The following is a 23,304-nucleotide window of genomic DNA, read 5'->3' on the forward strand; positions in this document are numbered from 1 at the left end:
TTTTATGTGATTTTAGACTGAGTCTTGCCGCTACACATTTCTCCTAATATACCTATTTTTGCATACAATTTTGCCTGATACAGCATTTTTGCAAAGCAAATTCCCATAATAGAAAGCATTTTTGCATGGTTTTGTTTGTTTGTTTGTTTTACTAATTTCTACTATTTTTATTCACACTTTCCCCTAATATACACCCACCCACCCACCCACACATTATTTGGTTGAAGAACTGAATCACCAAATTTGGAGAAGTGCAAATTTCAAAGGATAGCCTCATTTTGGTTTGCATATTGTTTCGGGAAGTGCGAGTTAGGTCGGCTCACACTTAAGAGAAAAGCAAACCGAACCGAATGTAGTTATTTGGTCCTTCGCTAGACCATTCAGCATCGATTTGTGGATTCAGGTCACCACAGATAATCAGTAAACCAAAGGAAGCAGAAAAGCTGGACCCAAGATTCTTCTGATCACAATGAAAACTCAGATCTGTGTTGCATGTGAGCATGGGTTACTAATGCTCATCACTTCATAGTTCTTAGTGACAGTTGTGAGGCACAATATTTTCTAATGCTATTATGGCTATGGATCTGTGTGGGGATCAGCTCAAATCTGCATGCAGAGCTCACATTCATGCAAGCAGATCATGGAAATGACAAGTTTTAAGGGTTGCTGAATAGTAAATCCTCTCTGGGCGAAGGATAAAAAGCAAGTCTAGAGTGAGAGACTAGGGTTATGCCTGCTGTTTCTCTTCTCGTTATGAGACTTTTGTAGATGAGAGTTTGTTTAGACTCTGGGTGAGAACCCAGAGGCTGAGAGGGAAAGTTTGTCAGAGGGAAAATGAATAGATATTGATTTATATATATTAGTAACTTTGTATTAATGTAACATTTTATATGTGACTATTTTACAACACGTTATAAAATACAAAGTATCCAAACACTGTTATTAATAACAAATCATACATGAGCTAGATATATTCAGCTTTTACTATAGTAATAAAGGTTTGCTCTTCCAAACCTCGCCTCATATTTGGAATAAATTGTGACAGCAAGATATTAGCGGCGAGGAGGTATTGGAAGCCCAGAGCTGTATTTCCTATGTGGCAAATAGGAACTGGGTGTGTGAGAAAGAGAACCTTTGTGATTTGTGATTTGAATTAAAGTATCTTCTCGCTCCTAAGTGGTGGGCTTGGGCAGGTGAGGGTACAACAAAATCCTCTTGTGGACCAGGATTTGTTTAAGTAGCAGAAAACAGAGAATAGGAAGAAATTGAAAGTTCTCCAAATGGAGCGATGTAGAAAGTGGAATCTCCCAAAGATTGGTATTAGGAACTGTGCTTTTTTAAATTGAAAAGTAATGATCTAGAGTTAGGAGTGAGCAGCGAGGTGACCAATTTTACTGATTATACTAATGAAAAGGAGATTGCGAAGAGCTCTAAAAGGACCTATCCTAAGTGAGTGAATGGGTGGTAAAATGCCAAATGCAATTTAGTGTAAACAAGTGCAAAGTGAGGCATAGTGGGGAGGTGGGTGGAATCTTAATCTCACCTATACAAAAATAATCTCTCCTCCTCATCCATTAGCAGAGGTGTCTCCTGTATGAAAAGCCCTTCTACAAAACAGAATTCAACCGAAATGGATCACTTAAAAACAGTGGATTCTAGATAAAGTTTAATAATAATAATAATAATAATAATAATAATAATAATAATAATAATAACTATTCACAGCTACACACACACCTGAAAAGCAAAATGAGGGGGAGGAGTTTTTAACCTACTAATTGTTACTAATCCACAAATTATTTCCCCTCTCTAATGAGTAATTCCCATTTCCTTAAAAAATACTGCTTGTTATTTCTTGTTGGCACACTCACACCAAATGATTTAGCTTTGTAATTTCATTCGCAATTTTTTTTGCAACAACCTCGAGCGTTTATGTATTTGGTGAATTTTCCATATTGTTACCAAGACCACGAAGGTCGTGAAGGGCACCCCACTCCTCGACTATTAGCACCCACAACCTCTGAGATTGGACAGTCCATTTAACTCTCTGGGCTAATACCTTGTGACAGACTTGTTGAAATAGTCATCATCAAGTCCAGGATTCTATCTTTCAGTAAGTCGTTCTACCAGCTAATAGAGAGATAAGGACAGATAAGGACAAGGAATAGAACATAGCAGGAATATCATCTGCTCTGTTTGGCCAATTGGTTCATGTTATCTTGGCAGGTGTTGGCACTGACCAGTTTAGATGGGACTATAGAAGTATACAGGCAGCTATCTTTGTTTATCATATTATTCAATAGGCATAGCCGTATGTGCCTAAAATGCATGTATAACCCTGTGAACATATTCCTGGGTGTTAGACCAAATGGAAATCATAGAAAGTAGTTCAGGAATGGGGAGATTGTGGCCCTCCAGTGTCGTTGGGCTCCGATGCTCAGGGATGTTGGGCATTGCAGTCCAGCACATCTGCAGGAGACACAGGTTCCCCATCCCTGGCTTAAGGCCCATTCTCACCATACATTTAAAGCAGTATCACACTACTTCAAACAGTCATAGCTCCCCCCAAAGAATCCTGGGAATTCTAGTTTGTTAAGCATGCTCAGAGTTGTTAGGAGAGCTCTATTCCCTTCACCGAGCAATAATTTCCAGAGTGGTTTAACAACCAATCCCTCTTCACAGTGAACTTGGGGAACCCTAGCTCTGCAGGGGGAATGTGGTCTCCGAACAACTCTCAAAATACCCTTATAACAAGCTTTACTTTCCAAGATTCTTTGGGGAAGCCATGAGTGTTTATAGCACAAATGGTTCTTCTAACTAAAAATAAAACTGGGCTTCATTTCAAGTTGCTGATTTTATGACGCCGGTCAGTTGGGGTACATGAAGCATTTCCAGCAATGTGTCTTTCTAATAATCAATTAGGGTAACATGAAAAAGGACAATGCACACTTGTTCTTTCAGTTACTTGCATTTGATTTCTTCCCCCTTAACTCCATTATCATTGAATTCAGTGGGAATTAAATCTGGGCTGGATCTAGACACATCCAAGAAGCATTTCAGTTAAATGTGTTGTGAACTATGTATGAGAAATCGGGTTGGCAAAAAACAGAACTCCACAGCGCCATCTGGTGCCACAGTGTTATAATGCATAAACAGTGCATACAAAGAGCTGTTTCTTTGCCAATGTAGCTGAGTCTCAAGTTTACAATTGACATGACATTAGAGAGTCAAGGTTCCCCCCCCCCCAAGGTCTGCTCTCTGAAACCCATGGTGAGACCAAAGCAGTTATTTCAAACTAGCAAGGGGTGCCTGTCGTGCTCTGGTCCATGGGGTCATGAAGAGTCGGACACGACTGAACGACTGAACAACAACAAAGCAAAATGCCCATCCAATGACAGATGACATTTAAAGAACCCTGTGGGGGTATAGTGGATTTTGGTTTAGAGCAGGGGTCAGCAAACGTTTTCAGCAGGGGGCCGGTCCACTGTCCCTCAGACCTTGTGGGGGGCCGGACTTTTTTTTTTTTTTTTAAATGAACGAATTCCTATGCCCCACAAATAACCAGAGATGCATTTTAAATAAAAGCACACATTCTACTCATGTAAAAACACCAGGCAGGCCCCACAAATAACCCAGAGATACATTTTAAATAAAAGGACACATTCTACTCATGTAAAAACATGCTCATTCCCGGACCGTCCATGGGACGGATTGAGAAGGTGATTGGGCCGCATCCAGCCCCCAGGCCTTAGTTTGGGGACCCCTGGTTTAGAGACTCTGAGAGTACACCCTATGGCTTCAATGTCCAATAAGGGCTGGGCCACCTGGCATGAAGAGGAATGCAGTCAGATACACTGTTAGGAGAGAGGATATTTTTGCTGCTTGCTGCTAGTTATCTTAGCAATTAAGAAGCAGTCATACTCCTACCTGAATGGTCCATCTATAAGCAGCATTTTGGGTACACTTTTCCATAGAGAGTCAGCAAGATGCTCTCTTTCTTAGGGTATGCAAGTTATTGTTTAGAAGCCCCCCAATTTCTGATTGAGCATGTTACTTTCTAAAAACTTTGTGAAAAAGTGGCATGATGGCTTTGGAATGTCTCAGCAGATTGGTGAAATATAAATATTTTGATGGTTTCCTCTGAAATGTCAGCATCTCTCTCTTTTTTTTTTCTCAGATAGAAATTTGTAAATCTATTTCTGTGGTCCTTAATTTGTAAGGCAGACTATGTGAACAACATAGGAAGGGTACGCAAACATCTGCCATGCACCCTCATTTTGAGATGGTATTGGCACAACAAACAACTTTCCGTCATTTTCTGATTCTGAACCATCTCTCTAGCACCACCTAGTGCTTTTATTTCCAAGCAGCTATAGGCATTTCTTCAGTTAAAAATCTGCTTGGAACAGCCGGCAGTCCAAGACAGCCAAAGCCAAACATTCAAAGAGCCTATTCCTTTGTTCCTGGTTTATTTTATTGTGCTTCATCCAAAGGAGTAAAATGATCCTCATTTGTCCATTTGGGAGCTATATGAGTTTCTCTGAGACCAGCCCACTAGTCTCAAACAGCACAGTACTCATTTCTCCTGTGGTTCCTATGGCCCCAGCAATTATTCTCCTTCTAAGGAGAAACAAAATTGGATCTAAAATTTATCATAGAGGAGAATTTGTTTGTGTGTAAAATTCTCATGTGTGGGGTGTAGAGGTTTTGAGGCACTAGACCAGGGGTCAGCAACCTTTTTCAGCCGTGGGCCGGTCCACTGTCCCTCAGACCATGTGGTGGGCCGGACTATATTTTATTGGGGGGGGGGGGAATGAACGAATTCCTATGCCCCACAAGTAACCCAGAGATGCATTTTAAATAAAAGGACACATTCTACTCATGTAAAAACATGCTGATTCCCGGACCGTCCGCGGGCCAGATTGAGAAGGCGATTGGGCCACATCCAGCCCACGGGCCTTAGGTTGCCTACCCCTGCACTAGACCCATGTTATCACAAGTGCCCTTTTATTATACAAATGGTCTGCATTCTGCAGCCCTCCTGGGTGCACACACTTCAAGAACAACATCATATACATAATAAAATTGTTGTTGTTATTGTTATTGCTAGTGTGTCCCCCCAGCCATGTATACTAATAAGTGATTGCCATTTATCTGCAGGAGGAATTTGTCAGGTTCTCCTGCTGAGCTCCAGCTGCTGCCAGAAGAGGAATGGCAGGTCGGAGGGGAGGTGAGAGAGGCAAGCAACATGGAAGGCCAGAGCCTCAACTACTCAGTCTTTCTAAAATGGGAGTAATGTTTGTAATTTACTATACCTAAGATTACTTCTCAGGGATGTCTTCTGGGCATTGGAATGGAAGATACAAAGTGGGACTTAATTTGCAAATGGGTCACAGGCAGCATTCCCCCCCTCCCTAATGGATTTCTCCTCAAAAGAATAAAACCGGATTAAAGGGTGAGGAGAGGATGGGTTGGCATGTTGAAACCAACAATATTGTGTAAACAGTGCAACAACAATCAACAGCAACATCTTGCATGGAAGAGGAGCAGCAGTCTCATAATAAACGGGCATCTGGAAACACCTAAAGTTGGCTAGATTTTTATTTCTCTCAGGTGCTCAGTAAATGTTTTCTCAAAAAGGGGTCAGAACAAAAAAAACACACACACACACACACACATTTTTGGGTGGAGAGACATTTACAGTCTAATTATCTTTCAAGCTTGCTGCCTTGTGATAATTAGCATAATGGGATTTGAGCTATTAGATAAGTTTCAGTTAATAAATGTCCTCTTGCCCCACCTCCGGTCAATATTTATTACTTTGCAGTTAAAACTCTGAAGAGATCGGCCGTCCCTGGAGTGACTATCACACAGTTTGTGGAGGACGTTCCGAAAGGGTGCAGCACGCCTGACTTTGAGCGGAAGCCAATTACCTTAACATTACAGGAAGGTGAGGCATTGCCTAAGAACTGATGATTACAATTTTGAATACCTGAGCAAATACTGCCATTTTTAATCATTTCATATTAGAAATCCATTTATTCATGGCTCAGTCTGAAAACTCAGCAAACGTTTATTTTTCTTGCTTAAGCAGGCTTTCTCTCAGGTGTGACCAGTGCTATTTTTCTAGAAACAGAGGTGCCAGAACTCACCATGAACACCTCCCTTGTTCTCTTATAATGGCAGAACTGATGACTGAAAAACAACTGTGAGCCAGTTGTTTATGAAATAGCAATTGTACATCTGTAGGGAAATACTTTATTTTTAAAATTTGTAGATTGTTTTAGAATTTTTAGAATTTTTATATTTTTCTTGTTGCATACTGACACGATGCCCTCAGGTTATGAAGTGGTTTATAATTTTGTGAAATAAAATAAAAGGTTAATAAATAAATGAAGGGCTAAATAACCTGTTATCCATCACGGCCATTAACAGTGGGTTAATATTTCCTCCCAATCTGTGGGAAAATAGCGCATGCACACACCCTGTTAAACATGCATTCGCAAAATTTCTGTTGCCCCTAATATGTTTTTCCCTTACTGTGTGTCTCTTCGAACAGCTAATTTGTGGAACTGTGGAATTTCCTTCAAGAGTTAGTGAAGAACGCAGGAGATGCTTTTGCTCTTTCTTCCCACACCCCATGCTTTCTGCTATGCTTCTTCTTTTTCCTTTTCCTTTTCCCATTTTCTTTTTATTGATTTTTATGTGAACAAATGCAAATGAAAGTACAATGCAAGCAAACTAAACAGTTAATAACCAACTATTATTGATGTTTCTAAGGCATCTGCTGGAACGCTTTATTTCTTATTAGGAGGGAACTAGAAAACACATGGCAAATATTTCAAAGGGGAATTCCTATACACCATCCCTTTTTATTGTGGATTTCTGCTTCCTACCGAAACATTTCCTTTCCTTTTTCCCCCCAAGGTAAAAATGCCATTTTCAGAGCTGTGGTCAAGGGTGAACCAAAACCAGAGGTGTCCTGGAAACGCAATAATGAGGCAGTGGAAGATTCTCAGAAATACCAGATATCATTCAGTCCAGCCACAAATGAGTTTATCCTGCAGGTGAGGATTAACTACTATCTATGGCTATGTACACACCATACATTTAGACTGCATCAACAGAAATACAGTGTCCAGGTCAAGGGAAGTAATAGTCCCACTCTATTCTGCCTTGGTGAGACCCCACCTGGAATACTGTGTCCAATTCTGGGCACCACAATTTAAGAAAGATGTTGACAAGCTGGAACGTGTGCAGAGAAGGGTGACCAAGAACCACAAGTATGGAAACCAAGCCTTATGAGGAACAGTTGAGGAAGCTGGGTATGTTTAGGCTGGATAAGAGATGACTGAGAGGAGATATGATAGCCATCTTCAAATAACTTAAGGGCTGTCACATGAAAGAGGGAGCAAGCTTGTTTTCTCCTGTTCTGGAGGGTAGGACTCAAACCAATGACTTCGAGTTGCAAGAAAGGAGATTCCAACCAAACATCAGGAAGAACTTTCTGACAGTAACAGCTGTTTGACAGTGGAATGGACCCCTATGAGAGGTGGTTGACTCACCTTCCTTGGAGGTTTTTAAGCAGAGGTTGGATGGCCATCTCTCATGGATGCTTTAGTTGAGATTCCTGCATTGCAGGGGTTTGGACTAGTTGACCCTTTGGGCCCATTCCAACTCTATGATTCTATGATTTAAATGTGCTTCCCTCAAAGAATTCTGGGAACTGCAGTTGGTTAAGCATGCTGGGAATTTTAGGTCTGTGATGGGTAAACTGTAATTCCCATGATTCTTTGGGGGAAGCCGTGTGCTTTAATGTATGGTATATACACAGCTTCCTGTGAATATACTGTTTAATCTTTAACACAGTAAAATGTCAAGGACTGGTGAATCTTCTCCCCCAAAAATGAAGCATCTCAGAAGTAGAAGAGCCCGCTGGATCAGGCCAATAGCCCACCTCGTCCAGCATCCTGTTCTCATACTGCCCAACCAGACACCTGTGGGAAACTGGCAAGCAGGACCTGAGCGCAAACAACAATAATCAATTTTCTGCACTGATTTCCATTTCTCTTTTCTCTTTAAAGGTGAACAAAATCACTGTGGATGATGCTGACTTGTACCGCTGCACTGCTGTGAATGAGTATGGGGAAGCCACCTGCACTGCTGGTCTCAAGATTATACAGGGTACGTTGGTCATGGTAGCATGCTGCTGTCAGCCTAAACAATAATGCTTTGGCACTGAGGACCAATCCTAAACACATTTACAAGGGGAGAAAGCACCGCTGAGTACAATGAGACTTACTTCTGAGCATGTATGCATAGGATGGAGTTATTAATGCAAATACTAAGTATGGGAGAGACGTAGAGCACATAACTTTGCATGGAGAAGTTCCCAGGTACGGCCTCTGGCATCTCTATTTTAAAGGATGAGGAAGCAAATGTTGTGAGTGACCTGAGACCTTGGAGAAGTGCTGCCATTCAGGGGATAAAATATGTATCCAGTATGATATGTATAACACAACTACAGATATTCTTATTCATGAAAGATACCCATTAAAATCTATAGTCCAACAAAGGGCTTTCTCTATGACTGTAATTGTCATTAGGCATTTGAATGCAGAGGTGTAGCAAGCCCGGGTGGTACCCAGTGCAGAATTGTTTTTGTCATCCCCCCCACACTGCCGGCAAACCCCGCGAGCAAGCCGCGAAGCAAGGGGGTGACACTGTGGGCACCTCTGGGCGCCTCCCCCCCGCCACCGGCTTCACAAACCTGCTTGCCACTCTTCCTCTTCCCCCCCCCACTGCCGCTGAAGCCACCGCCAGTGTGCTCTGCATTTGCAAGCAGAGCGCGCTGGCGGAGGCTTCGGAGGCGGCGGGGGGGGGGGAGAGGTGCCCAGAGACGGAAAGCACCCATCGCCCCCACCTTGCTACGCCACTTTTTGAATGTCATGTTTTAATAGAATATTTAAATGAGAAACAGATTATGCATTTCCCAGTTCGACTAATACAAAACGAACCATGCTTGTCTCACTGAAGTTAGTATATGTATGAACTGTACACTTAAGCCCTAAGAATTCTGTGAGGCTTGGGTGTGCTTAACTTCTAAATTGTAACAACTGTTAATGCTTAGAGGAGGCATTCCTGCAACTACATTGCTAATTAAGGAATTCTCCTTCCCTCTTGATTTCTCTCCCTCCTCTCCTTTCTTCTCTTGCCATAACTGATCAGTCGGCTTCAAGAAGAAAGCGAAACAGACTTCTTCTGCACCACGGACAGGTAAGCTGCATTGGTCTGGAGCCTCACAAGCCAAGACTTTGCCACTTGATAATACATCGACCACATCAATGCTCTTATTAAACTTTGGGTTAAGGAAGCCCCATTTTCATTGCATGCCAATTCTTTTTTTAAAAAAAATCTTACAGACCTGAAGAAGGAGCTCCAGGACTTCAGAAAAACATTAAAGAAACTGTGAGTGTTTCCAAGAACAGGTTGTTTTATAAAGCAGAGGGAAGGGGGTCCCTGTCTTCCAAAAAATATGATATGGCTGACCAAGTCCCAAGTCCCACTTGCAGAGGGCGTTATATGAACAGATATTCTGCAGAAAATGTTCATGAACACCAGTATATGATAAGCAGATATCTTGCTTCTGACAGTAATAGGGATCAGTCCCCAATAGATGTTGCTGTCAGTAGTGTATGGTTCCTTATACAATTGGTCTTGTTTTGCAGTTTTTTTGTATCTCTTTCTCCTGAAGTTATAACCTTTTTGCTTAAGTAAATTTGGGGGTGGGGGTGGGTGGGGGGACATCGATGTGGTCTTCTGTTTTTACCATTTGTTTAAGATTGTAAAATTAATATTAAGGGGAGAGCCAGTGTGGTGCATTGGTTAGTGGACCTAAGAGACCAGAGTTTGAATCTTCACTCAGCCATGGAGCTCATGGGTTGACCTTGGGCCAGTGGGAGTCTCTCAACTTACCCTACCTCACAGGGTTCTGTGAAGATAAAATGAGGAAGGGGTAAACTGTGTATACCGTGGTGAGCTCCATGGAAGAAAAGGGAGCTATAAATGTAATACGTCAATAATAAACACTCTGTGTACAGATAAGCTTAAAACATCTTAATAAATTACTGTTTCATGATTCCAAATGGTGGAAGCCCAACATCTCCCCAGGTAAGATCTTCCAAAGCAGAGTTATTTTAGCTTGTAGAAATAATGTATTGTACTTAATAATGCCACCTGGTGAGTGCAATTCTGCCATTAGCTGCAAACATCCTCATTTGAAATGCACCTTATTTCTCATAAACAGAGGAGGCTGTATATGGTGTCATTAAAGAAAACCAATGGGGTCCCACTAGTATGTTCCTAGTGGATTTGCCTCAGATTCTGAAGAGGGTTTGGAATGAAAAGCAACTCCCCACACCACACCCCCCAAAACACCACACCACATATACATATTGAGAAAGATGTCTCCTGCCATTCACATATAATCAGTGTTTCTCTTCCTGGTACTTAACTCTCTCAGAGCACCTTCAAGTGCTCCAAAGAAGGAAATCGATATGGAACAGATCTGGCAGTTATTGCTGAATGCAGATAAGAAAGATTATGAAAGGATCTGCCTGAAGTATGGCATTGTTGACTTCCGTGGGATGCTGAGGAAGCTTCAGGAGATGAAGAAGGAGAGAGAGGACAAGCAGGCACAGGTAAGGCCAGAATCTAGGGAGGCAAATCCTCATCATGTTGCATTTCATAGAAAGAAGAAGAAGCTGTCTTATACTGAGTCAGGCCATTGGTCCACCAGGCTCAGTATTTTCTACACTGGCTGCCAGCAGCTCCTCAAGATTGAAGGCAGGGATCTCTCACAGTCCTATCTAGAGATGCCTGAGGACTGTTGTTGGGAAATTCTGCCTGCAAAGCAGATGCTTTACCACTGAATTATGACGTTATCTGTGTCACAAATTCAGAATTGAATAAGTTTTTCTGAAGGTCCCATATGGATTAAATGACCCAGTCACAGATCTCTGGGTGGAATTTAAAACTTTATTGCCAAGGCTCTGGGTATTATAGTGAACTTGCCTCAAGGCTTGGGCTTGTTTTCCACAGCACATTCTCCTTAGAAAGGAGAGCACCCAGATTCATCTAAAAAGCATCGAAACGGTAATCCTGCTTGCTGCTGTTGAAATAATTGGCTTGGTTGTCCTCAGAACAGGTGGTACCCCATTTAAGCAGTGTTAATAGTCCTGGAAATCCCCTATTATATCCCTGTGCTTTCATCTCCTCTTTGCTCTTTGCAGTATCTACTCAACCTCAGAAACCTGAGGCATGTCAGAGTCAATGAGGTGCAAGGAAATGCTTCATTTGACCTAGAGATGGAACTGAAAAATCCGGAAAGTAGAATTTACCTATACAAGGTAAGGAAGGTTAAGTGAAGTCACAGAGTTGTACCATATCAGACATCTGGGCTGATAGCTCAGGAGAGAAACTGAGAAATGTATAGCAGCACTGTTTGATTCCATGCTATACTATGCAGTATATATATAGTCCTACAGTATAAACAAATATCAGAAGGGAATGTGTTAAAGTGAAAGCATGGCATCTGCATCTTCCTCTTTAGGAGGAGTAACAATGACACAATAACCTTCCAAAAGGATACTGTAGAGTTGGAAAAGGTTCAGAAAGGGTCAGTCAAAATGATATGGGGATGGAACAACTCTCCTATGGTGAGAGGTAGTGTTTGGGCCTTTTAGTTTAGAGCAAAGGTAAGAGGTGACATGACAGAAGTTACACATGGTATATTGAAACTGGATAGGGAAAAGTTTTTCTCCCCCTCTCATAACACTAGTACTCACTGGACGTCCAGTGAACTTGAATATTAGAAGATTCAGGACAGATAAAAGACATAACTTTTTCATGTAGCACATACCCACCACCTAGAGTGGCTGGGGCAGCCCAGTCAGATGGATGGGGTACAAACAAATAGTTAAACAATGAGACTCTCACCCACAGGAGGCAGTGATGCCCCCCAACTGGGGTGGTTTTAAAAGAGGATTAGATAAATTTATGGAGGATCTATCAATGGCTTTGCTCTACCTCCATGGTCAGAGGCAATAATAGCAATTGCTGGAAACAGCAGAAGAAAGTGCTGTTGTGCTTGGGTGGGTCCTGCTTGCTGCTTTCCCACAGGCAACTGGTTGGCCACTTTGAGGACAAGATGCTGCACTAGATGGGCCATGGGCCTGATCCAACAGGCTCTTCCTATGTTCTTATGCATGGGTAGGCAACCTAAGGCCCGGGGGCCGGATCTGGCCCAATCACCTTCTCAATCCGGCCCGCGGACGGTCCGGGAATCAGCGTGTTTTTACATGAGTAGAATGTGTCCTTTTATTTAAAATGCATCTCTGGGTTATTTGTGGGGCATAGGAATTCATTTTTGTTTTGTTTTCCCCCAAAATATAGTCTGGCCCCCCACAAGGTTTGAGGGACAGTGGACCGGCCCCCTGCTAAAAACGTTTGCTGACCCCTGTTCTTATGAATACCTGTTCCTGATGCTGACAGCCCAAATTCTCAAAACTCAATATTTACATATTCGTGTTCATTATAATCCCTGGTTAGCTTGGTTTTTTGTTTGTGTGTGGGGCCACCAATGATTCCTAGTTATAGAGGATTCATGGAATCTTTGTCACCTGTCGATTTGTTGAAAGGATCCATTTGCAAGGATAGTTTTGCTTGGACTTTGGTTTATATCATTTGCAAGATGATTCCGATTGTTCTTCCTGTGAATTTATTCTCTTTCCTTCCTCCCTCCAGGATGGCCAGATGATCAATTTTGGATTTGACAGTGACAACACAAAGCACTGCCTGCGACAGGTTGGCAAAAAGTACAATTTTATCATCAACGATCTGCAGCCAGAAGATGCTGGCGTGTACCAGATCAAAGTAGAAGATGTAGATGTTTTCTCAACTGAGCTGGAAGCAGAATGTAAGGCTTCGTGACCATGGGGTTGTGCACAGAACCTGGAGGGGGTGTGCATTTGTTTCATAACATATGAAAAAAATTGAAATGAATGGGGGCCACTCATTTCATTTGATATTACTAGTAAAGAAACAAATGCCAGAGTTCTGGATGAATTCCAAATATCATATATTCATTCATTGCTCATTTATGACTTGTTTGAAACCATTCATCTCCTACTAACAGCAGGTATAGATCAGATGAAGATTACTGGTTGAGCTGCGGTAGTTTTCTTAACTTCCCCATTCCCAAAGCGCTCATCCAGACTTGCTTTCACCTGGAAAAACACAATGTCTTTACTGCTAAATTGGACCAAATGCCAATCATGTTTTCTCCGATTTATCGCTAAAGAATGGACAAGGGCAAAACCACTCAGACCCATGGTTAGAAAGTGCAGGACAAGCAGAAAACCACTCAGACCCATGCTTTCCGGGCATGGGAGAAGCAGAAGTGTGGATGAGTCCTTAGTTAATGATTTATACAGTGGTACCTTGGTTCCTGAACAGCTTAGTTGTTGAACAAATCAGCTCCCGAACGCTGCAGACCCAGAAGTTAGTGTTCCAGTTTGCAAATGTTTGTTGGAAGCTGAACATCTGATGCGGCTTCCACAGCTTCCGATTAAGTGCAGGAAGCTCCTGCAGCCAATTGGAAGCCGCACCTTGGTTTTCAAACGGTTTTGTGAGTTGAACAGACTCCTGGAATGGATTAAGTTTGAGAACCAAGGTACCGCTGTAGTTAGACAGAGAGAGATTAGTTGATACTTAGTCTAGTCTTGAAACAGGGACCATTTTTCCTATCTGTCTGAAATTTAGCAGGTCTGATTCCTTAGAAAGGGAATGAAATGCTTGATATTTTCATGCCAACTGGAAAACACAGAGTAACAAGGAGAAGAAGTGCCATAGAAGTCCCATAGAAGGCAGGGGAAAACCAAGAACAAATGAAAATAATGACAATGAATTAAATAATAATGAAAATGAATGTGATTATTAATTAATGAATCACTAAATGAGTGAGGTTTTAATAACAAAATTGCTATAACTACCGGGGGGGGGGAATTCTTGCACACCCCTAGTCTCAGCTGTAATTAAATCTCAAAGTTACAGCTCAATCCTATGCATGGTCTCTCAGAAGCAAGTCCTGTGCTTACCCTCAGGGTTGCAGGATGCATAGGATTGCCCTCTTCCTAGTGTTAAAAATTAACAATGAAAAATTAACAATGAAAACAAATGTTCAAACTAAGGCCTCGGGGCTTCTTCACATGTTATTCTTTTAAAGGCTATAACTGTAACCTCGTGAATCAGTTGCATCTTTTTGATGCACATAGTACACAAACACAAATGCCAAGGATTTATACCCATGTTGGATCAAATGCCTCATAAGATGTGAAGCAGCTCTCACTTTTGTGACTGAGCTCAGCATTAATAGAAAGGTGTTGTGTAGGCTGAGAACTTGATTAGAAGGCAGAAGCGGCTGGTTTCTAATTGCATAGTTGTGTATATTTTACCAAACATGAGGTTTTAAGACCTCATTTTACCAAAAAACAAAAACATGATAGCACCTAGCTACAGTCTAGATATGGAGCCCCAGCTGACATTAGAGCATCTCACAAGCTTTAATGTAAACTCTGAGGGTTAAAGATTGCTGCATGAATAAAGGCAGATAAATTTCTCTGAGGGTTTCACATGCAGCCCATATCAGACTATCAGGGTGTTTTGTTGCCAAATCAGGGCTAGAAGTTCTGCTCAGGTTTTAGCATTTGTTTGGGTAATTTTGGAAGGCAGATACTAAGCCCTCACTCGCTGCTGAATGAAACCGGATTTCCCCACGTTCCATCCATCTCACTGCTCTTCCAAAGCTGCCCTGTGGTCAGAATCTGTTGCATGTCTGTTTAACATCAATTTGGTATTGCAGCCATCCCAGTAAGTTTTCGCTATCCTCTTGGTGAGGTGAGATGCCACGAGCAAGGAAATGCTGTCTTTCAGTGCACTCTCTACGAACCCTGCTCCAACGCTGCGTGGCTGCACAGAGACCGTATTCTAGAGTCCAATGACAAGTATGAAATTTCGGTCTCGGAAGATGGCCTAACTCACCGCCTAATCATCAAAAACACCCAAGCCTCTGACAAGGGGACTTACACCATTGATATTGGAAACCGCTCTTCAAGTGCCTGGCTTGAGGTTGAATGTGAGTGGTGATCTAATCTTGATTTCTCGCATTATAATCTACCGTGAAGTGGGGTACCCCATTCCCTCATAGCAGCACTTCAGGGTTCTACATCCAAGGACTGATTGTGCAGGCTGATTTAAATGGGATAGATATTGGAAGAAACCTTAGGGCCTATTGTCCTTATTTCTTACACCAGTAACTTTAAATAGCAATCCTTTCATTTTGCTTGTGCTTTCCTGTCTAGCATGTTTAACATGTAATAGAAATGTCATTGTTTTAAAGGAAAGGAGTTCTATAGAAAACTTTCTTAAATTGTAAAAACGCCAACAGTTCATCTATCCCAGCACACTGTCTCCAACACTAGCAGAAAGAGATATAAAGGATCCATTTTAGCTGCCATGGCCAGTATTCATTGATAGGCCTTAACCTTTATTCACTTGTCCATACCATTGTTAAAGCTATGAGTCAATCTAGTGGGCGTGGCTTTGATTTGTGGCCTATAATGCCATTTTGGTTGTTTTTCTTAATGCCAGTAACTATTTGGAAATAAGAGGCAATTTCCTTCACTTAAAACAAACTAACTAACAAAATTCATGTATAATATTGATCATGATACAGAATAAAATGCCATGCACGCAGTGGGTGGCATCACATCCATTTCCTTAATATGGTTCTGATTAAAACAGAATTATTTTGCACTACCTTAGTTTCCCCCTTGTTTTCCCATTTATTTCTTGTACATGGCTGTGAACTAATTTAAGCTGACTAGCGATATGTTTACAATGCAGCTAAAGGAAAGAGAAAGCAGACTGAAGGAGATAGTGATGATATAACTGGATGGCGCAAGAAACAGCTAGATGAAGACCGTGCAAAGAAACTTCGTCAAGGACAAGGGCATGACGAGCAGGATGGCCAGTATAAGAATGGCCAAGCTGGCGAAGGAGAATCTTGTGGTTCCTTAGGAAAAGATGGGTCTTTGGGAAGAGGAGGAGCCAACAGAGATGGGAGGATGGGACAGTTTTCTGGGGTGGGGATAGACGTGGGAGAAGGGCATGAGTTTTCTGGATTTGCTGGTGGTAGTAGTGAACATATGGGACATACTGGAAATGGTGTTAGTGGAGGAATGGGTGGTTTGGCTGGCATGGGTTCACTGCATGGTAAAGATGCTATGTTAGGTGGCACAGGAGCTGGATCTAGAGATGCAGGTGGACTGCAAACTTCAGGGGGTTCCACACTTATTGGAGCAGGTGGGCCAGGAGCTGGGTCTGGTGGTGCTGGTGGAGTAGGTGGACTCTACAGCAAGGATGGGATGCTAGGTGGAGCTGGTGGACTGGGCAGTGCTGGCAGAGAAGGTGGACTTTATGGTAAGGATGGCATGCTTGGTGGTGCTGGTGGAGTAGGTGGACTCTATGGCAAGGATGGGATGCTAGGTGGAGCTGGTGGACTGGGCAGTGCTGGCACAGAAGGTGGACTTTATGGTAAGGATGGCATACTTGGTGGGGCTGATGGAGTAGGTGGACTCTACGGCAAGGATGGGATGCTAGGTGGAGCTGGTGGTGCTGGTGGAGTAGGTGGACTCTACGGCAAGGATGAGATGCTAGGTGGAGCTGGTGCTGGGGGAGCTGGCGGTGTTGGTGGACTTTATGGTAAGGATGGTGTGTTAGGTGGACCTGGTGGTGCTGGTGGAGTAGGGGGACTTTATGGCAAGGATGGGATGCTAGGTGGAGCTGGTGGTGCTGGTGGGGTAGGTGGACTCTACGGCAAGGATGGGATGCTAGGTGGAGCTGGTGGTGCTGGTGGAGTAGGTGGACTCTACGGCAAGGATGGGGTGCTAGGTGGAGCTGGTGGTGCTGGTGGAGTAGGTGGACTCTACGGCAAGGATGGGATGCTAGGTGGAGCTGGTGCTGGGGGAGCTGGCGGTGTTGGTGGACTTTATGGTAAGGATTGTGTGTTAGGTGGACCTGGTGGTGCTGGTGGAGTAGGGGGACTTTATGGCAAGGATGGGATGCTAGGTGGAGCTGGTGGTGCTGGTGGAGTAGGTGCACTCTACGGCAAGGATGGGGTGCTAGGTGGAGCTGGTGGTGCTGGTGGAGTAGGTGGACTCTACGGCAAGGATGGGATGCTAGGTGGAGCTGATGGAGTAGGTGGACTCTACGGCAAGGATGAGATGCTAGGTGGAGCTGGTGCTGGGGGAGCTGGCGGTGTTGGTGGACTTTATGGTAAGGATGGTGTGTTAGGTGGACCTGGTGGTGCTGGTGGAGTAGGGGGACTTTATGGCAAGGATGGGATGCTAGGTGGACCTGGTGCTGGTGGACCTGGTGGACTTGATGGTGCTGGTGGATTTGGGGGACTTTATGGCCAAGATGGTATGTTAGGTGGAGCACGTGCTGGTGGACCTGGCAGTGCTGGTGGAGTAGGTGGAATTTATGGTAAGGATGGGATGGTAGGTGGAGCTGGTGCTGGCGGACTTGGTGGTGCTGGTGGAGTAGGTGGTGCTGGTGGAGTAGGTGGACTTCACGGCAAGGATGGGATGGTAGGTGGAGCTGGTGCTGGTGGACCTGGTGGTGCTGGTGGTGTAGGTCGACTTTATGGGAAGGATGGTACTTTAAATGGAGCTGGCACTGATGGTGCTGGTGGATTTGGGGGACTTTATGGCCAGGATGGGATGCGAGGTGGACCTGGTGCTGGTGGACCTGGTGGTGCTGGTGGAGTAGGTGGACTTTATGGTAAGGGTGGTATGTTAGGTGGCGCTGGTGCTGGCAGTGCTGGTGGAGCTGGTGGTGCTGGTGGAGTAGGTGGACTTTACGGTCAGGATGGAATGCTAGGTGGAGCTGGCGCTGGTGGACCTGGTGGTGGTGGTGGAGTAGGGGGGCTTTATGGCAAGGATGGTATGTTAGCTGGAACTGGTGCTGGAGGACATGGTGGTGCTGGTGGAGTAGGTACTGTTGGTGGAGTTGGGGGACTTCATGGCAAGGATGGTTTGTTAGCTGGAACTGGTGCTGGTGGACCTGGTGGTGCTGGTGGAGTAGGTGCTGCTGGTGGAGCAGGGGGACTTTATGGCAAGGATGGGGTGCTAGGTGGAGCTGGTGCTGGGGGAACTAGTGGTGCTGGTGGAGTAGGTGGACTCTATGGCAAGGATGGTATGTTAGCTGGAGCTGGTGCTGGTGGACCTGGCAGTGCTGGTGGAGTTGGAGGCCTTTACGGGAAGGATGGGATGCTAGGTGGAGTTGGTGCTGGCGGTGCTGGCGGAGCTGGCAATGCTGGTGGAGTAGGTGGACTTTATGGTCAGGATGGTATGTTAGGTGGAGCTGGTGCTGGCGGTGCTGGTGGAGCTGGCAATGCTGGTGGAGTAGGTGGACTTTATGGTCAGGATGGAATGCTAGGTGGAACTGGTGCTGGTGGACCTGGTGGTGCTGGTGGACTAGATGCTGCTGGTGGAGTTGGAGGCCTTTACGGGAAGGATGGGATGCTAGGTGGAGTTGGTGCTGGCGGTGCTGGCGGAGCTGGCAATGCTGGTGGAGTAGGTGGACTTTATGGTCAGGATGGTATGTTAGGTGGAGCTGGTGCTGGCGGACCTGGTGGTGCTGGTGGAGTAGGTGGACTTTATGGTAAGGATGGTATTTTAGGAGGAGCTGGTGCTGGCGGACCTGGTGGTGTTGGTGGAGTTGGTGGACTTTATGGTCAGGTTGGTATGTTAGGTGGAGCTGGTGCTGGCGGACCTGGTGGTGCTGGTGGAGTAGGTGGACTTTATGGTAAGGATGGTATATTAGGAGGAGCTGGTGCTGGCGGACCTGGTGGTGCTGGTGGAGTAGGTGGACTTTATGGCCAAGATGGGATACTCGGTGGAGCTGGTGCTGGTGGACCTGGTGGTGTTGGTGGAGTAGGTGGACTTTATGGTAAGGATGGTATGTTAGGAGGAGCTGGTGCTGGCGGACCTGGTGGTGCTGGTGGAGTAGGTGGACTTTATGGCCAAGATGGGATACTCGGTGGAGCTGGTGCTGGTGGACCTGGTGGTGTTGGTGGAGTAGGGGGGCTTTATGGCAAGGATGGTATGTTAGCTGGAACTGGTGCTGGCGGACCTAGTGGTGCTGGTGGACTAGGTGCTGCTGGTGGAGTAGGGGGACTTTATGGCAAGGATGGGATGCTAGGTGGAGCTGGTGCTGCTGGGGGAGTTGGTGGACTTTATGGTCAGGCTGGTATGTTAGGTGGAGCTGGGACTGGCGGACCTGGTGGTGCTGGTGGAGTAGGTGGTGCTGGGGGAGTAGGTGGACTTTATGGCAAGGATGGTATGTTAGGTGGAGCTGGTGCTGGTGGACCTGGTGATGCTGGGGGAGTTGGTGGACTTTATGGTCAGGCTGGTATGTTAGGTGGAGCTGGGACTGGCGGACCTGGTGGTGCTGGTGGAGTAGGTGGTGCTGGTGGAGTAGGTGGACTCTACGGCAAGGATGGAATACTAGGTGGAGCTGGTGCTGGGGGAGCTGGCGGTGCTGGGGGAGTAGGTGGACTTTATGGTAAGGATGGTATGTTAACAGGAGCTGGGACTGGCGGACCTGGTGGTGCTGGTGGAGTAGGTGGTGCTGGGGGAGTAGGTGGACTTTATGGCAAGGATGGTATGTTAGGTGGAGCTGGTGCTGGTGGACCTGGTGGTGCTGGTGGAGTAGGTGGGCTCTATGGTAAGGATGGAATGCCAAGTAGACCAGGCATTGGTGGAGTTGGTGGCATAGACAGCATGCTTGACAGTACTGGTGTTTCTGGCGCAGAAGGTATGAGAGGTCACCCTGGTAAGGATGGTGTGCTTCCTGGGGTTGGTGGTGTTGGGTTAAGAGGTGTAGGGAGCACCGGTGACCTTTATGGTCAGGCAGGTACTTTACATGGAACTGAGGCTGGTGGTGCTGGCACTGCATTAGGAGGCATGAGCATGATGGATCGAACTGCAGGAACTGGCACCAAGTATGGTATATCAGGTGAGGGTTATGGTGAAGGAGGGATAGGTAAGGATTGCAGGGTTAGTGGAACTGGTGCTGGTGAAGGTTGGTTGGATGGTAGGGATGGTAGGCTAGGTGGATTTGGTGTTGGTCCAGGAGTTAGAGGTGTTGATGGATCACTGTGTGAGAATATGTCAGGCATTCCTGGTGAAGAGTTCCTGGGCTTTGGACAGTTTTCTGGCCTTTCTGATGCTGGAACCCATGCTGGTGACAGAAGAAGACAGCTGTCTGACTTAGATGCCAGTCAACTTACTTCATCTGATATTTCAAGAACCAGGGACAGGAAAGGGAGAGGAGGAAGTCTTCTTGAAGAGGATGTTAGAGGTATTTATATATTTATGAATACAGGAAGCCCACAACTAATGCTCACTTTTTTTTAACGCGACCACAACTTTATGCAGGTGATCAAAAAAATATATGTAAATTGGAAAAATGTGGGGGGAATTCAAATACGCTTTTTAAAAAATGTCAGGAAAAAAGCAGGAGAGCAGGAAACAACAGCTGGCAATCCCATCAGCCTTTGTACTCACCCTGGGAGAGTGTTTGAACGTCTTTAGAGAGTTGGAGTCAGAGAACCAGATAATGAGATAGGGCCTAGCAAGTGCACAGAGAGCAAGCGAAGGTGGTCTGTGAGTGAGGGGATGGTCATCTGAGAATTCCTGGCTTTACGTGTTTTTGCATTTGCGTTCGGTTCCCGGCAACCGAACCTTCATGTAAGTTGTGGGCTTGCTGTAATTTATTGTGTCCCTGTTTCATTTATTTGTGTTTATAATATCTCTCATGTTTTTAAAGATGTTTTCTAAAAATAGTCTCTTCTATCTCTTTTGTTTGCACAGAATCGCATCCCCGTTTCAACCAAGGTTTATTTGACCTCCATGCACCGAAAGGAAAACCAGCTGTGTTAAGTTGCAGCCTCAACAATGACCAGCTTGAGGGAATTTGGTTTAAAGATGGGTTCAAGGTAACTTGAAAGCAGTAAACATATCAATAATGTCTTTTTAGTCTTACACTCATCTTTTTCACTTTAATTCTTTATCTTGAAATAAAGCTTCCATAATGCAGACAACAAGCAGGAGGAACACAATGCCTAACTTTGTCTCTTGCTGTTATCAACCAAAAATGGGACATGTCTAAAAACAGTTTAGAAAAAATAGCTGACTTCTGACTTTATGACAATGTTCCATGTAATTTCTGAGAGAGAATATTTCTTTACCTTCTGTCTACCTCCCCGCAAGATAACAGGCCAGGATGGAGTCTCCATTGAGAAGGAGGGCCCAGTCCACAAACTATTAATAGATGAAGTACGAGATAGCCATGCTGGAAAATACAAATTCGAAGCTGGAGGAGTCCGAACAGAGGCATCTATTTTTGTTGAAGGCAAGTCTAGTCAAGCCTAGTAAGAAAATGGTGCTAAAATTGCTACTGGTTGAATTATGCTCTTAGTATTATATGATTTTGTGGGACACCTAGTGCTGGAAAGCATGATGAAGTCACTGAATTAATAATCCACATAAACCAGATTGCATTGTCTCAAAAGCAGAGAGCAGGGATCACCTGGGAGACATTTCATCATGAGAAGCTTGGTCATTTCAGAATGGCTCTGCTAAACTAATCTTCCTCCCCGTTGCTTTGATTGTGAATTACCCTTCCTCCTTACTTCCCTACAGTGGCTCTCTATCACATCTAGTTCTTGCCCTTAACATTTTCTCCCATGACTTTTCCATCATTTCTATGGCACCTATTCTCATGCCATCTGCTGCACAAATGTTTATTTTCCCTTCCTTTTTTATTTCTCTATCCCTCTTTGACCTCTGTACCTTCTTCCACATTGCTGTACAGGGCTTGCAACAGGTCTGTAATCTTGACTCACTTAGATACCTTCTGAGAATTCACATTTTTAACACTTTAAAAAAATCAATCATACCAGGCTCATTGCTTGCTATTCCTCTGTTTCTTTACTCCCTACATTACAGTTGCAGTGCTTCCTGCTGCCTGTTACTTAGCTTCTGACCCTGTTCCCCATCCCTGGGGTCTAATACAATTTGTCTGTATGTCCTCTGAGTGAAGACTGCACCACTTGTACTAAGCACACTATCAGCAGTAAAACAACATCAAATACTTGGATTAGTGACAAAGGACTTTCGTTGTCAGTGAGTTTTCAGTGAGGTGCACTTTGAAAGAGTTTAAGAATTCTGTGAATTCTGAGGTTCTGGCAACCATTGGCAAAATATTAGGCATCACTATTTCCTGTGGTCTCATGGGCTATTTAATATAAGCACAGAGCATCCATATATTGGGGCTAATTCATGTTCCTTTTATTTCTATGTGCAGACCCTCCAAATGTTGACTCTGCTCTTCTGGAAAAACTGAAGAAGGAACCTATAGTAGTAAAGGCAGGAAAGAATGCCATAGTCAAGATCCCATTTGAAGGCCGGAAGCCAGTCAGATCAACTTGGCTAAAGGATGAAGGGGAACTTCTGGATGATGCCAGGATCAGCACTGACTATTCAGACAACTTCACCCGGCTCTCCATATCCAGTGCTAATCGGAAGGACTGTGGTGATTATAAAGTGAAGCTGAAGAATGAGAGTGGAAGCACTGAAGCTACTCTCAAACTAGTAGTTATAGGTGAGAGACTCCAAGTATTTTAGCCATAAGGCATAAGACAACTTTATGGGGGCCTTTAAGGCCTGCATATGGTGTCACACATCTGGAAGCTGAAGCATAGAGAGCATATTTATTGGTACATTGTGCCTATAAGCAGGTAGTTGCAGTGCAGAGCATGCACCAATTTTGATTAAGGTTGAAGACACACACACACACACACACACACAGAGAGAGAGAGAGAGAGAGAGAGAGAGAGAGAGAGGTTGTTAATAGCACAGAAAGTACTTTTTGATAATAATGCCTGTCTCTAGCATATCAGAAAATAAAACATTTTTGCCCCTCCCTGCTTGCTCTCTTGCTTGCTGCCTCCTACTGTTGGAAATCCCAGTGCCTACTGCAGGATCATTGAGATGGAAGCAGCTCAGCATCCTCCCATTCAAGCGCCTTGGCTGCAGAGCAGTCCATTTCCCGTGTCAAACCAGAAGCGGTAGCAGCAGTAGTGTGTGGACAGGGACAAGAACGATATATTAACATTAG

General features: G+C 44.4%; 1 protein-coding gene across 3 annotated transcripts in view; it reads left to right on the plus strand.

Moving 5' to 3' along the window:
* Nucleotides 1-5,160: 5,160 nt before the first annotated feature.
* The window catches only part of IGFN1 (immunoglobulin like and fibronectin type III domain containing 1), a 28,214-nt gene continuing 10,070 nt past the window's right edge, over nt 5,161-23,304 (plus strand). Inside the window, exons 1-16 of one of the 3 annotated variants that reach the window (XM_033153060.1) lie at nt 5,161-5,230; nt 5,828-5,950; nt 6,928-7,067; nt 8,085-8,184; nt 9,229-9,276; nt 9,423-9,468; nt 10,523-10,700; nt 11,292-11,408; nt 12,805-12,976; nt 14,921-15,193; nt 15,964-16,791; nt 16,840-16,896; nt 19,633-20,484; nt 20,997-21,121; nt 21,396-21,537; nt 22,492-22,788. In XM_033153060.1, the coding sequence (XP_033008951.1) occupies nt 5,212-5,230; nt 5,828-5,950; nt 6,928-7,067; nt 8,085-8,184; nt 9,229-9,276; nt 9,423-9,468; nt 10,523-10,700; nt 11,292-11,408; nt 12,805-12,976; nt 14,921-15,193; nt 15,964-16,791; nt 16,840-16,896; nt 19,633-20,484; nt 20,997-21,121; nt 21,396-21,537; nt 22,492-22,788 (3,517 nt within the window). In that variant the 5' untranslated portion in view covers nt 5,161-5,211. Of the gene's footprint in view, nt 5,231-5,827; nt 5,951-6,927; nt 7,068-8,084; nt 8,185-9,228; nt 9,277-9,422; nt 9,469-10,522; nt 10,701-11,291; nt 11,409-12,804; nt 12,977-14,920; nt 15,194-15,963; nt 16,792-16,839; nt 16,897-18,729; nt 19,333-19,632; nt 20,485-20,996; nt 21,122-21,395; nt 21,538-22,491; nt 22,789-23,304 lie in introns of all 3 variants that reach the window. The other 2 variants (XM_033153058.1, XM_033153059.1) reach the window with 2 other exon arrangements.

This window comes from Lacerta agilis, chromosome 6, assembly GCF_009819535.1.
Source record: "Lacerta agilis isolate rLacAgi1 chromosome 6, rLacAgi1.pri, whole genome shotgun sequence".
NCBI lineage: Eukaryota > Metazoa > Chordata > Lepidosauria > Squamata > Lacertidae > Lacerta > Lacerta agilis.